The sequence below is a fragment of the Panthera tigris genome, chromosome B1 (genome assembly GCF_018350195.1).
Source record: "Panthera tigris isolate Pti1 chromosome B1, P.tigris_Pti1_mat1.1, whole genome shotgun sequence".
Lineage (NCBI taxonomy): Eukaryota > Metazoa > Chordata > Mammalia > Carnivora > Felidae > Panthera > Panthera tigris.
Window position 1 is genome coordinate 35,633,603 of NC_056663.1, and position 15,697 is coordinate 35,649,299.

Here is a 15,697-nt window from a genome sequence, read left to right on the forward strand (position 1 = left end):
CCTCCTTCAGTCCTTCCTATGTACCCCTCCCCCAGCTTCTTAGTACCCCCAGGCCTGGCCAATCCCACTGGGGTCTCTGCTTCCTCCCTCATGCTCCCCTGACCTTGCCCTTAGTGTGCCAGGAGTGAGCGTTTTGATCCCCAGGGACCACACCCAATCCTCCCTCGTCACTCTTCTTCCATACCTTCATAGACGGCAAAGAAGCCCTTCCCGACCCAGTTGCTGCTGCTGCGGAACTCGACCCAGAGACGGCTGTCGGTGGAGACAATAGGCTCGGGGAGTTTGCCCCCGCAGAAGCGGCCTGCGCAGACAGTGTGGACAGAGGGCAGTGAGGCCTGAAGTGGGTCCCTCTCCCCTCCCTGCTCCAGGGCTGTCCCTCCAGGGAGCCTGTCCCACCACTCTAGGGGCTCAGGGGCTCAGGGGCTCTGGCCTTGGTCTGCACTTGGCACACAATCTCAAGGCCCTCCAGTTGGCCTGAAACTAGTCTAAGGTCTAGTGTGGTCTTGAAGGGCCAGAGAGTACTAACTTCTACAGGATTTTATGCACTTGAGGAATAGAATATGAGTTCTGGGAGGAAAGGGGACTTCGCACAATATCAAACTGTATCTGTGTTTTAGTTACCTTTTTTGAAAAGTAGGCTTCACGCCCAGCACGGAGCCCAATGCGGGGCTTGAACTCACGACCCTATTAAGACCTGAGCTGAGATCAAGAGTCAAACACTTAACCAATTGAGCCACCCAGCAGCCCTATTTACTTTTTTCAAAGAGCATATTATCATTACTTTTCTTATTTGACCTTCATGCAAACAAGTAATAACCAAGAACGAACTCAGCTTTCTTTGTACATTTAGAATGTTTTCATTTGACCAAACGCAAGAGATGGCAGAGGACCCCAAATAAATCCTAGAATCTAGGGACTGGGTCAGAAAATGTCCCCTTTGAAATAAAACCTGACAGGAATCTGTGTAAGCAGATTAGGCTGGCCATTTGTAGAATTCTTTGTAGTGGAGAATCAAGTAGGGATGGTTTGTGTGTTCTGAGTAAGATTGGGTGTTTCCCAACCTTCAGCAAGGGACAGAGGGTGCTGACCCAGGAATGTAAGTTATGAAAAAGAAACTGTAATCTTGGAAATGCTAACATGTCTTCAGGAGGAAGTGTTGTAATGACAGCTGCTTTGGGTGACTAATAAGAAATATTCAAATATCAGATACTGGGGGGAAAAAGAGATGGTTAGTAACGGTTTGTCATCCTGCTTCAGACACAGGCTGTGGAGCAAAGACTCTAGTGACAATGAGTAGTCCCGGGCTATTTAGGGTTATGTCCAGATTGGAGGAGAATTCACACAGCTCCTCAGGCTTGACGCAAAAGCTTCTTTTGGCCCTAACTCCATGTCCATTAAAATAACTTCTGTCCTGTGGTTCTGACTACACATCCCCCACTTACTCACCACCCCCCGCCACCAAGGGACAAAGTATCCTGTGCAAACAAGTCTGTGCCAGGTAGGTAGCCCTCTGTGGTGTGCCAGGATGCACTGTGGGTACCCTTAAGCCAGACCTTACAGATAGAGAAAACAGAGCCTCTGAAATTGCCCAGATGAGGAGAGCCTGGAACTGTGGAGATGTGCCTGTCTGTCTCCCTCTGTCAACTTATATGACACCCCTGACCCACACACTGAGAGTCACCTCTGAGGGAGGCCCAGAAGCCTATACCAAAGACCCTAAGGTCCAGACTAGGGAAGGGATTTGCCCAAAGTTATACACTTGGTGATGGAGTTATCAGGCACTGACTCTATCAGGAGTCCTGATTCCCACACCAGATCACCCTTGGCCAAGCTATGGGTTTCAGGGGAGGATGAAGAGAATATGAGTAGGTGTAGGAAGGAAGTAGCCACATCAAACCGAAAAGCTTTTGCACAGTGAGGGAAATGGTCAACAAAACGAACAAGCAATTTACTGAATGGGAGACGATGTTTGCAAATCATACATTGGGTAAGGGATTTCTATCCAAACTATATGTAAAGAATTTACACAACTTAATATCAAAAAACCAAACAACCCAATTAAAAAACGGGCAGAGGACTTGAGTAGACATTTCTCCAAAGAAGACATACAGATGGCCAACAGACACATGAAAAGATCCTCAACATCACTCATCATCAAGAAATGAAAATCAAAACTACAATGAGATATCACCTCACACCTATCAGAATGGCTAGTATCAAGAAGACAAGTTAAAAAAAAAAGGTGGGGGCACCAGGGTGGCTCAGTCAGTTGAGCATCCAGCTCTTGATTTCAGCTCAGGTCATGATTCCAGGGTTATGGGATCAAGTCCTGCATCAGGCTTCATGCTGAGTGTGGAGCTTGCTTAAATAAGACCACTGACAACAGGTTTGAGGAAGTGGTGATAAGGGAACCCTTGTACACTGTTGAGAGGAATGCAAACTGGTGCAGCCACTCTAGAAAACAGTATGGATATTCCTCAAAAATTAAAAATAGAACTACCGGGGCGCATGGGTGGCTCAGTCGGTTAAGCGTCAAACTCTCTTTTTTTAATGTTTATTTATTTTGAGAGAGAGAGAGAGAGAGGATGAGAGAGAGAGAGAGAGAGAGAGAGAGAGAGAGAGAGAGAAAGAGGGAGAGAGAGTAGGGGAAGGGCAGAGATGGGGAGACAGAATCTGAAGGAGGATCCAGGCTCTGAGCTGTCAGCACAGAGCCTGACATGGGGCTCAAACCCACAAACCATGAGATCACAGCCTGAGCCAATGTTGGACACTTAACTGACTGAGCCATCCAGGCGCCCCCAAGTGTCAGACTCTTGATTTTGTCTTGGGTCATGACCTCATTCATGGTTTGTGAGATCAAGCCGTGCATAAGGCTCTGCGCTAACAGTGTGGCTCCTGCTTGGGATTCTCTCTCTCCATCATTCTCTGCCCTGCCCTCCGCTCAAAATAAATAAATCAACTTTAAAAAAATCTAAAAAAATATAACTACCTTATGATCCAACAATTCCACTTTTGGGTATTTATCAAAAGAAAACGAAAACACCAATTCAAAGAGATATATGCAATCTCATGTTCATTGCAATATTATTTACAACAGCCAGGTGATGGAAGCAACCGAAGTGTCCCTTAGTAGATGAATAGATTGAATAAGATGTGGGATATCCATATCACTCAGCCATAGAAAAGAATGAGATTTTGCCATTCGTGACACCACGGATGGACCTAGAGGGTATGATGCTAAGTGAAACAAAGAAAAATACCATATGATTTCACTTATATGTGGGATCCAAAAACAATACAGATGAACAAACAAAGCAAAACAGAAACAGACTCATAGATACAGAGAACAAATTGATGGGTGCCAGAGGGGAGGTGGTGGGAGGTAGACAAAATAGGTGAAAGAGATTAAGAGACACAAGCTTCCAGTTGTACACTTGATCTTAGCCAGAAGGCCGAGAAGTGATACAAGCTTCCAGTTATAAAATAAATCAGGCATGGGGATGTGATGTACGGCATGGAGACTATAAGCAATAATATTGTAATAATGTTGTATGGTGACAGATGGTAACTACCCTTATCATGGGGATCATTTAGTAATACATGAAAATATTCAATCACTGTGATGTATACCTGAAACTAAGAGGGTATTACATGTTAATTAGACCTCAATTCACACAAAAAAGAAGGCTCCACAGAGGAGGCACGGGGCGGGCTAGTGCCTTACCTCGGAGGGGTGCTTTCCTCCAGAAGCCGTCTCGGACCTCCACGTAGTCATACCAGCACAGGCGGCTGCGATACAGGTCCATGGACGTGAAGTTCAGAATGATCTAGGGGAAATGGGAAGAGGAAGAGGGTTACACAGCTCCCCACCAGCCTGGCCTGCCGGCCCCATGACCACTGCCTGCCTCACTCTGCATAAATAGTGAAGGGGCTCAGAAAAGGAGCTCCTGGTGCAGAGACGGCACTCCTCTCCCCAGCTGTCTGCCAATGACGGCCAGCTTTCTCAGGTAACTCAGTCATCACTTAACATACATGGCCTTGCTGAATATCTGTATAAGACCAGAGGTCTCATTTTACTGATCCCCTTAGTGAGGAGACACTGGTTTGGGTTAAACAAACCCATCTCTCCTCCTGGTCGACTTAAATAACACCAATCACAGCACCATTAGAGGGATGAGGTATCAGTGATAGGAAGGGCCCAGGGTGGCATGTGGGTACCAGGGGCTCTGAAATGGAAATGAAGGGTCCAGAGAGGAGAGGCAGAGAGACGGGCTGAGTCACCCATCATCACATATTCATTGAATGTTGATTCCAGGCAAGGGGTCATGCTAGCTGCTGAGGGGAATACCAGATCTGAATCCTTCCTGTGAGTGGGTTTAACGTCCATCCCTATCAAGGGGCTTAGGATTTAGAAGGATAAGAAATACACATGACTTAGAAGGATAAGAAATCCACATGAAAAGCTCACTGAGTAAAAAAACTCAGACTCCACACACATGGGCCTGGGTTGGAACATCACCTCTGCATTTCTTGCTGGGAGTCCTTGGGTAAATCACCCAACCTCTCTGACCTCAGCTGCCACGAGCATGAAATGAGGAAAGAGCACCTCACCCTGAAGTAGCACCTCGTAGGTACAGCCACCGCCCTAAGTGCCTCCTGTTCATGAACTCATTTCAGCCTTTGAACTCATCAAATGGTCATGTAATACTGGAGGAACGTTTGACACCTTGGTAAATACCAACTCTCCCCAGCCGGTGGGCATATTAACAGTAGACAGGTACACTTTCCAAGAGGGAAATTGCTTTAGTAGTTTCCAGAATGTGCCCCCAAAGCCTCTTTTGTATCTAGAGTCCAACAAGCAGGAACAGTTCATGGTGACCTGAGAGGTGTATACAGTGGACACAAATGGCCCAGGAACCCACCTGTTAGGTCTAGCTGGCTTCTCTGCTGGAGGAAAAGGGGACAAGGTGTATCTCTCCTCTGGCTCACTGCAGTTAGAGGCAGTCAGAGTGGAGGTGAGAATGAAAAAGATCCCAAAGCAGGCACTGGCAACTGTGGTCTGTAGCCTGTGTCAGTGCTGTGACGGTCAATGGTCAGAGAATGTGTCAGTGCTATGACGGTCGATGGTCAGAGAATAACTCTGGCTCTCGGTCACTCCCTGACACCGACCCCTTTAGAATTCTTGGTGATTTCAATAGCCACCTAGATGACCCTTCCCATTTCTGGGCCTCTCCATTCCCTGACTTCCTCTCTCCACCTCTTCTCGGCCACACATGGCATGACATGCCCTAGACCCTGTTATCATCAATAACAGTGCATCCCCCATAAGCTCAAGTTCAAGCACCCCACTGTCCATCCACGTGCCCCAATCTCTCCTCGTTCACTTGCTCCATACACCTAGTCCAACAATCCTTCCAGTTCACCATGACCTTCCACCTTCTGAGCCTATGGGGTTTTCCCACCCTTTATCTCCACGTACTCACATCAGTCCTTGCCTGGCTTGGAATCCATAGCCCATCCTGCCTCTTTTCTTTTGATTTGTACATGAGTTGAAATGTGTTTGTGTTTGGGGAAACATTTATGAATTGTGGCACTCTGGGATGAAATCGAGCAAGACCAGGTTTTGAAAAGTGCACCCTATTACTCTTGATGATTATTATTAGTCATCATTGAGTGTTATTGTTATTATACAGATACAAGTCCTGGTATTTTGAAAAACTGAAGTTGAAAATCTGTTCTGGCTCTTGCTCTGGAGACAGACAGTGTGCCTGGATCAATGACCAAAGTAGGACATAGATGAAGTGGCAAAGGCCTGGGGCAGTCACCTCACTTCAAAGCAAATCCATGGTCCATCTTTATCATCACCTCCTTGTATAGGACCTCAGCTCTCTTTTTCCTCTTTTCTCCTCATTGTATTCACTGGAAAACCACACCCCTGCTTAAATCCAACTTTCCACTACTCTGTGCCTGTTCCCAGGAGGCTGAAGTCATGGTTAGAGGAAATACAACCATGTTGCTTGTCTCACTTGAAATTTGAGACCACTGACCTCCACTGCGTCTTTAGCGCTGCCAGGCACACCTTTCACATTCTCCTCCTCTCTCCTCCAACCATCTGTACCCCTTCTTGAACTCTCAGTCCTGGCCCTACCATTATCTTTTTCCAAGATTAGTTCAATAGTCACTGCTCTTGATCTTGCCTCCCAGCAGAGCAGAGCTTTCATGATGTAATTGGATCATATCTCCCCACTGCTCAAAATCCTTTAATGCATGTTACTCAGAGTAAAATCCAAAGTCCTTACTTACCATGTCCTCTATGGCCATTTATAATCTAGCCCCCTGCTATCTCTCTGACCCCATCGCCTACCACTTTCCTCCTTGCTTACTTGGCTCTGGCCACATGGACCCTACTGGTCCTCAAACACACGAAGCCTGCTCCTGCCTCGGGGCCTTTGCATTTGCTGGCTAGAAGCTCTTCCCAGCTACCTGCCTGATGTGTTCCCTCACTTCCTATCCATTTCTACTCCAACTCACCTGATGTGAATGAGGCCTTCTCTGACCATCCCACATGTTACAGTAACCCCCACCTCACTCCTTTATCTCCTATTGCTGATTTCCTTCATAACACTTATTACCATCTGACCTATCGCATTTACTTTTTATTTGCTTGTCTGTCTCCCCCTTACCCCTACTCTGCCAAAATGTAAACCCTATGAGGACAGGAATTTTATTTAACTCGATATGGAATCTTTGGTGTGTGGCATGTAGTAGTTGCTTAATAAATGTTTCTTGGATAGAATTTTTCTTTTAGGAATCTATTTTATAGATACACTTTCCCAAGTATACAAAGATCTCAGGTTTGAGATATTTACTGTAGCATTTTTGGTAATGATAAAAACTTGGAAAAAACTTAAATGAAACATCAGAGAAATGGGGATGACAGCATGTTAAGCAACCATCAAAATGTCTGAGGTAGAACTTGATGCGCTAACATGGAACAATGACCATGATTTCCTGCTGAGTGAAAGGCAAGTTACATAAGACCACATATCCATACACACATGCACGCACACATACTTAGAAGAGTCTGGAAGGACATACCAAGTGTTACCAATGTTTGGTCGCCTCTGGGGAGTGGGATTTGGAGGAGGACCCAGGGCAGAATATTCACTCTTTACCATATGAATTCCTATACTTTTCAAAATACTTATCTCTATATCCGACAAACAACAAAAACATCTTTAAGGAGTTGCTGGATGGAGGAAGGAATGCAGAGGGCTGAGTGAGGGCAGTCTGGCCCCTAAACTTACATCCTTCACCACTATTCCATGTGGCCTCCGATCAGTTTTGCTCAGCAGCTGACAAGAACAGCAGCAACTTTCCCTTCGCCCTCGGAAACTACCCTGGCTCTGTCCAGGGAGGATGGCTTCACACCCTCCTGAAGAACCACGCCCACAGGCAGAAGCCCAAAGGACCCACCCAAGACCTCCTATGGGGCAGGAGGAAGCAGTGGTCACCTCGCTCAGGAAGAAGAGACCTGTGTTGGCAGTTAAAGGCATCCTCCAGGAGGGCACACCATGGCTATATTGAGACCAGAGATGTCTAATTAAGAGTTGTAATGGCTTCTGTCATGTGGAAACAGCTGTGCTCTGGTGGCAGGGGCACTGCCCTTTGCCAAAGAAAACCTGGCCACCTCTACCACTTCCTGGCTGGTGATGATGGGCCCGTGGCTTGACTTCTTTGTGCCTTGGTGTCTTTGTCTAAAAAACAGCAGTAATCATAAAGAGCTGGGGGATTCAATGAGAAACAGGGTGCAGAGTGTCCACAAGTGGACCCCGCAAATGGGAAGTACCCCCCACATTTGTTGGATGCTCTCAGGGAGCAATTGGGACGATATGTTGACCCCCGGGGACTCACAGTCTGGCTTCAGTCTGACTTTGCTGTATGACCTTAGGCTCATCATTGAACACCTTTGTGCCTCCATTTCCATATCTATAAGATGGTAATGGTAATAGTACCAACCTCATAGGACTTAGAGAATTAAACCAATACATGGAAAGTTTATAACATTGACACACGTATGTGTCACACATGCAATATACATACATGCCACACATATATAGTACTGTGTATGCCACTCAAAAAAAGTTAATTTCACTGTTGGAGTTGAGTTTGCTTAAGATTTTGAAATTTGAAATGGTTCATCCCAGAATCTGGAAGTAGAAGGAGGCAAAAGGGGGACCTAGGAAGTCGACCAGGGATTACCGATTTAATAGATTAAGACTATAAGACATTGGGCACCTGGGTGGCTCAGTCAATTGAGCATCTGACTCTTGGTTTCAGCTCAGGTTATGATCTCACAGTTTTGTGGGGTCATGCCCCTTGAGCTGTCAGCCCAGAGTCTGCTTGGGGTTCTCTCTCTTCCTCTCTCCCTCTCGCCCCTCCACTGCATGCATGCATGCACATGTGCTCTTTCTCTAAGTAAATGTAAAAAAAAAAAAAAAAAGAAAAAGAAAAAGGCTACAGAATGACAGTAGCAGCCAACATTGGTGGAATTCCTGCCATGTGCCAGGCACAGCACTGAGCACTTTACGTGCATTAACTTGTCTAATCCTTGTATCAACCACATGAGGGAGGCACAACCATCAGACCCACTTTACAAATGGGGAAACAAAGGAACAGAGTGGTTAAGCAACTTCCCCAAGATCATGCATCTAGCAAATAGCACGGCTGGGAGTCAAACCCAGGCACTCGGGTCTTAAACTTAAACCCTTAAACTTTTATTCCATGTGGCCTCCCCAGGCCTGCCAGTCAATTTTGCTTAACAGCTGCATGAAGAATGAGGGTCAACTTTCCCTTCACCCTCAGAGCCCCACACCCTTCAGCACCAGGAAGCAGGGGACTTAAGGGAGGGGTCATAGCTGCCCAACTGGAGGACTGGAGGTGGCGTTGGGGAAGGCATTACAGATGAGCGGAATTTGGAACTTGAAGAATAGGCAAGATATCACAAGGCAGGGATGGGAATGAGGGTGGACACTGCCAAAGCCAAAAGACATTTTAAGTTCTTATCTTTTTGGCTCGGCTGCAACAATGGACCATGATCTCCTGAAACCACTTTCCTGCTCCTAAGGGGCGGGCTTTGTCGCTTGGGAAACACTCTTAAGCCTTCTTTGGAGCAGCTGCTAATGACGTACAGTGGAGACATGGGGGTCCTACAAGAAGCCTTCCAAAGTGGCTCTTTCTTGTTTGATATATCCCTGCCTTGCATAAAATTTCTGTATCACTCAAACTTCTGGCAATAAGCAGAGAACTAGAAGGCAAGTGAAAACAACCTCTCAGCACAAAAGAAACATCAAAGTCCACCCACGAATGCAAGCGAGTTTATTTAAGGTTGACTGTTGAAAGAACATAGACTTTGGAGTTGGACAGTCCTGGAACTAAATGCTGGTTCCACCATGACTGCCTGTGTAAACGTGGGCAGATTTACTGATGCCCTCTGAGCCTCGACTCCCTCATCTACACAGAAGGGACGAGAACACCTGCACCACAAAACTGATGTGGGGAATAATGAGGTCATACATACAAGATGCCTAATACTTTGCCTGAAACGTAATGGGTAAACAGCAAAGAATGGTCACTATTATTTCATGACGCTATCCTCCCTGGCTCCCCAGCCTCTGCAGAACCCTTAGAGGGTTCCTGTCCCCCAGGGTTCCATCTTTGACTCAATTACAGCTCTACAATTTGATCCAGAACTGTGAGTGAATTTTACTTTTTCTATTTCTGCAGCTACGCACTGAAAAGTTTGAAATATTTCTCTGTAGCCTACTTCTCTCCCTGGAGCTCCAGGCAGGCCTCTGAAAAAGGATGGGGAGTCTCTTGGGTGTTGTGGAGGGAGCATGCCTAAGGCACAGAGAGGCTCCTGGGGCAAGTCCATTTGTCTACTAGAGACTAGGGCCAGCCCATGCCAGCCTGGAACCACAGGGAAAGAAGCTGATCCTGACCAAGGTTGGCATATCCCTGCTGGCTGAGCAAACTTCTTGAACAGGAAAAAAAAAGCAACGCTCTACCCTACTCTGTGTTCCTCAGGGGCTGGGGACTCTCATGCATCTCTCTGTCCCCAATGCCAGGTGTGTAGTGGGCACACAGGTCTCTGGAAGGGCACTTTAGCAATTGTTGATGTGGGACAGGGTTTAGAATTCACAGTATTGCAATCATGGACTTTTGTGTCATAATCTTTGGACAAGTTACTTAATTTTTCCAAGTTTGTTCTCCCATATGCAGAATGGGGACAACATTAGCACCCGGCCTAGAATGTTGTTGTGTTAATTATAAGACATAACACATAAAGAATTTAACACATGCCTGGCCAATCATGTGCTCAATAATTTTAGTTGTTTTTATTGTTATTTGCTGTGAGATTTCCAAAAGCAGAAGTTGTGGAGACCTTTGGCAGAGAGATAAAGGAAGCCAGAGAATGGTCAGAACAAGACAGCAAAAAGGAGAGCAATTTTTAAATTAGATTCAGAACAAGAAAAAGAACAAGGAAGGGATGGGTTCACTTAAAAAAAATTTTTTTTTTAATGTTCATTTTTGATAGACAGAGAGAGACAGAGCATGAGCAGGGGAGGAGCAGAGAGCGAGAGAGACATAGAATCCAATCTGAAGCAGGCTCCAGGCTCTGAGCTGTCAGCACAGAGACCGATGCAGGGCTCGAACCCACGAACTGTGAGATCATGACCTGAGCCAAAGTCGGATGCTTAACTGACTGAGCCACCTGGGGTGGGTTCACTTTTGAGGGAGGGTGACAGTATGTTAACTGAGAGAGATGACGGAATTACTCAACCCTCAATAAAAGACTACCACAAATGAGAATGATCTTCAAATTGCAAACAGTAAAATAAGCATAGTTTGGAAAGGGAATAGAAACTCATTCATATTGGAGGGGAGTCAGTGAGCACCTCTTTAAATTAGCTGTTGCCTCTAGGCTCAAAAATGACATCAGAGGACATTCAAATAACTTACAGATGTGATCAGTGTCTGTAATCTTGAAAACTCAGAACAAAAGCTTTGCCAGTTTCCAAAAGGGGTGTGCGTGTGTGTGCGCGCGTGCGCGTGTGTGTTGGAAGAGGGGTTTGGAGTGAATCCTGGGAATCACAACCCACTAAGTTGAATGTCAATCCCCAAATAAACAGATAGCCTGCCACCATTTAGAAAAGAGACACTTGATTATTAGGAGCTGGTTCAGGTTCACTTAAAACAAAGCACATCAGACAAATGTCATTTCCTTTTTAAAAGGTGTTTCACCAACTGGTGGAACAGTGGCTTTGATTTGGTAAGGCAATCCATCTATATATTCAGCATTTATGAGCTGTTTCCTATGCCAGGGATATAAAGGTGACAAATTCGTGGTTGGAGAAGCTCACTTCGCAGTCAACAAGGTGATGACTCATGGCTGGATGGTAGTGTAGCAAGTGGTATCATAGCCAGTGGAATAAATCTGCCCAAAGTCTGCAGATGAACAGTGTCAGCTCAGAGAGGGAACTTGGCTCTGCTTTGATTCATGTCATGTTCAATGTTTCAATCAAAGACCAGTTTCAGAAGACCCAGAAAAGACATGCTTATCAAATGAGCTCAGGACAGAGTAAGAGAGATGGCACCCGCTGAATGGTGGAATTCAGATTCCAAATGGTCTTGAGAGCTGTTGGAATGAACAATGTGACCAGTAATAAAATCTAGTCAAGCTCAAGACTGCACGAGTATATTAAGTACCATGTTCCAATCAAGAGGAATAGAGTCTTAAAGTTGACTATTGGGAACAATTAAAATGCACGGAAGGACACTGAAGGTAAAGGGGTGAGTGAGAGGTCCAGATACCACAGGAAAACCCTGTGGATAGATCTGAGAAGACCTTGGAAAAGTGCCTCTTGAGTAGTAAGTCAGCCCCTCCTCAAGGTAGTGCTCCATCATTCTTGTGCAGTGAATGGGTCTACGTTTCCCAGGTAGGTCATTCACAGCCACAATCAACTATGCTTTCTTACTCTGGGGTCCTGGCAGAGGAGGGGACGCTCAGTTACCTTCTCTCCAGGTGTGACTGAGATACGCCATACGCAGTGCATGTGGGCGGAGTAGCCATTGGGGTACTCAGGGGAAGAGAAGTTGCCTGTGCTGTCTTGTAGGGTCTCTCCACAAGCTGTCAGAGAAAGGAAATGACTGAACTGCTGGCTGCAGATGCTCAATTCCCCCAACCTCCTGGCTTCCCACGCCCTGAACTCTGGCATCACTCAGGGGAGAGAAGAACGGCTAAGCAGAGGAAGGAGTCTGGGGTGGTCCTGTCCCTTTAAGATCCACTCTGTGCTCTTTACACATAAGCCCACACCATTGGACCTATTTGGCCTAGTGCTGCAGGATGCCCTGCTGTCCAGGCAACATGGCTTCCAGAGTTAAGGTCAAGCTCCTTTGGTGGGCCTCACTCTACCTCCGTCCCTGATAATTGCTCTGCTAGTCCCCTTTACTGCTCCTACTGCCCTATTCTCCCAGACCCTCCGAAGGTACATGGCTCAGTATCTCACCTGATCCCAGCCCCAGTTTGGTTCCTTAACTTGAACACTGCCCCTGCCTGGGTACCTCCACCCCTACCACCAGGCAGCCGCTGGCCTTCTCTAAGACTTACAGCCTTAACGTCCTCAGCCCCAGGTCCTGGCCTCCGCCTGCTTCAGGCTCTGCCCTCCACCCTTCCCTGGTCCATCCCTCCCTGCCCTGACCTGGGCACTTGTAGAGCTTGCGGGCCTGGGCGATGTCCCCCTTGCTGAGCCGGGTCCTTTGGCCAATGGGAGGTTTCACCCCATTGACCTCGTACTTGGGAACAATGGTGTCCAGGAAGATGCCCCTGAGGAGGAAAAGCCCGATCTGGGTGAGAGTCTGATGGAGGGAGGGGTGGTGTGCCTGTGTGTACCCAAGGTCACGACCCTGCCAGAGCCCAGACATTCCTCAGTAGGGTCAGGGACGGGTGGAGATTGCTCACCCTGTCATTATGCTGCCCACTGACCAGCAGCCACCCTGCTCCGTGGCAGCCACACTGCTGGAGCCTGGGGGAGCCCCAGGAATACGCTGGGAGGTCAGGGACATAGGCTCCACATGCCCTGGGAACCTAGTGGTGTTCTGGCTCAGTCTAGGTCCAACCCCCAGCCTCAGGAGAGCTTGGGACCCCTAGCGACCATGTCTCTAGCCTCACCAAGCCTCTGCTTTTGTGGCCCCTCGTGCTCGTTCGGCTGTGACTGAACTTCTCCCAGGACTACCAAGGCCAGTGCTTCATTTTGCTGGCACGGACTGCTTTTGATAGGTTCCACCGTGGTCAGACCACACAACTCCGGATCCATCCATGTCTCCTGTCCCCCCTGCCCAGTTCCTGCCTGCTAAGTCCTGGGTGTTTCCATCTGGGAGGAGCAGGACGAAGGGAAACAGGCGGCCCTCTGCCTCCCCAGGGTCCCTGACTCACACCCAGCTGGGTGGAACTCAGCAGGGGGTGGGGTGGGATGTGGTGGGAAATGTCCAGGGGAGGTCTGTGGCTGTGGGGGGCAGGATGACCTCACCACCCTTCCTTGGTCTCTGTTCCCTCAGGTCTGGAGGCAGGGAGACTGAGGAGGGGCACTGTGCGTGGGACAGAGCAGGACTGCAGACAGAGGATAAGGAAAGAGCCAGGCATGGGAAAGGCCAGGCTTGGAAGGGGAGCCTGTAAAGGAGTAGGGAGGGGCTGTTTCCCACACTCTGCTAAGGAGAAGCTGCCGGTGCAGAGGCTGGGCCACTACCTCTGGGGGTTCCGGTCATGATTTCGGGGAATGTGGGCCCCCAGGAGGAGTGTGTGCACTTGTAAGCAGAGGAAAGGGCTAGTTCAGGGCAGTAGCCAGCCTTTGTGCAAATTAGCCAGTTCCAAAAAGGCAAACTGATTACAAAGGATGCCCCCAATTAGAAAAATGTGTCCTCTTTTGGATGACAGATGAGGGAAAAGCTCCGCTCCCTTGGCTGATACAGTTCTGAGCCACAGCATATACATATGTGTCAGGCAAAATGGCTGGACTTCAGCCTCCTGAGCCAGGTATCCCAGGGGTCCACAGTACTAGGCTTCGTGGGTCCAGGCCCTGCCATGGACCCACAATAGAAGAGGACAGCAGGGCAGGCAGCATCCATGGGTCCTCTGCTCGGGAGCTGGGGCCACCAGAAGCCCACTCTCACCCTTGGTGACTGCCCCAGCAGGGCAGCCCAGTGCAAAGTGAGAGGCCCAAAGAGAACGGCCTACAGAAGGCAGGATTAGGCTGCCCCAGAGGAGGCCAGGCCCCTTCTCTCACCTGGAGAACGTGTTCCGGGCATAGTGCATGATACTGTCAAAATCATAGGTCTCCCCTAGGGACTCCACTTCCTGGAGCTCCATCTTCAAGAAGTTATACTCCTGCCCTGCGAAGACCAGGAAAAAGGTGTGGGGGGTGGGAGGGGTGGGTCTGTGTGCCACACAGTGCCACTTTTTCAGGGTGGGGAGTGGGGCCCCTCAGGTACTCGAGAGATGCCCCCCTACCTGAGGGTCCAGGGAGCAGCCAAGGGAAGTCTGGGGGGTTAGGGGCGGGTCTCTAGAAGAGTCGGTCCAGCAGAGGGGCAGGGTCAACGAGGACTGGCTGGAGGGAAGGCTCAGAGAGTATGGGAAGGAAGCACCCATTTCTAGAACCACAGGGAGATGAAAGCAGGGAAGAGCAGAGGAGGCCTGGGGAGGGAGGAAGGAAGCAGGAAGGGAGGGGAGAGGGGGTAGCCAGGAGAAACAAGAGAAAAAAAAAAAAAAACAACCCTTAGAGGGGAGAACAGGCAGAGGGCAGAAGACTGGGCAAAAGTGAAGAGAAAGGCTGAGGTGGCATGGGGGATGGGCCAACTCCCCCCCTCCCCCCTCCCCCCAAGGCCAGCTGGGCTCTGGGCTGCTCTGGATGGCCCGCGTGTGCAGGACCAGGACCTCTCCCAGCCCCCCAAACAGCTCCACAACTGATCTTCCGTCTCTGAGCTGCTACTGGCAGGAAGCAGATGCCTCAGGGGCAGGGTCTGGACCAACCTGGGCCCTGGGCAAGGGCTGCCACAACACTGAGCTGACCACAAGCTATGGCAACAGGAAGCAGCTCCCACCCCTACTAGAGGCCCTGGAGTGGTTGGGGGGGGGGGCAGGTGTGGCACACAGCTAGGCACTCAGGCCAAGGTGCGTACCTGGCTGGATGTTTTCACGCACGATAGAGACATGGCGGTCCCGGTCTGGCCGCGTGTGCTCATGCCAGAAGCCAATGACATGGCCCAGCTCATGGACAACAATGCCGAACTTGTCACAGTTCTTGCCGATGGAGATGGCCTGTGGGCCTCCACCGCGGCGACCCACGTAGGAGCAGCACCTGGAGGGCGGGGCCAGCTCAGGGGGGCGGTCCCGAGCTGGGGGAGTGCATCCACTCAGGGGCCGGGCGAGGCTGCCAGGAGGGTGAGGGAGTGAGGTACAGGGGAGGGGCCTGAGCGTGGGATGCCCAGGCTGTGTTCAGGGGTCATAGCCACACCAGGGGGCAGCTCCTGGGAAGATGCCCGATGGCAGGAGTGGGGACAGATGATGTAGGATCGTGCCCAGATGGGGCAGCAGTAGTGCCCAGAGCAGAATGTGGACTGGGGTGATGGCCGAGGGTGCAGT

General features: G+C 49.0%; 1 protein-coding gene across 4 annotated transcripts in view; it reads right to left on the reverse strand.

The window, feature by feature from the left end:
* Nucleotides 1-15,697, reverse strand: part of BMP1 (bone morphogenetic protein 1) — a 43,515-nt gene that overhangs the window by 17,663 nt on the left and 10,155 nt on the right. For 3 of the 4 annotated variants that reach the window (XR_006216612.1, XM_042983290.1, XM_042983292.1), the window contains exons 5-10: nt 15,235-15,413; nt 14,343-14,448; nt 12,762-12,886; nt 12,075-12,190; nt 3,725-3,827; nt 185-301 (exon numbers count right to left, since the gene is read on the reverse strand). Coding sequence is in view for 3 of the 4 variants with exons in the window: in XM_042983290.1 (XP_042839224.1) it covers nt 185-301; nt 3,725-3,827; nt 12,075-12,190; nt 12,762-12,886; nt 14,343-14,448; nt 15,235-15,413 (746 nt within the window). In the remaining variant the exon portion in view is untranslated. Of the gene's footprint in view, nt 1-184; nt 302-3,724; nt 3,828-12,074; nt 12,191-12,761; nt 12,887-14,342; nt 14,449-15,234; nt 15,451-15,697 lie in introns of all 4 variants that reach the window. The other variant, XM_042983291.1, reaches the window with a different exon arrangement.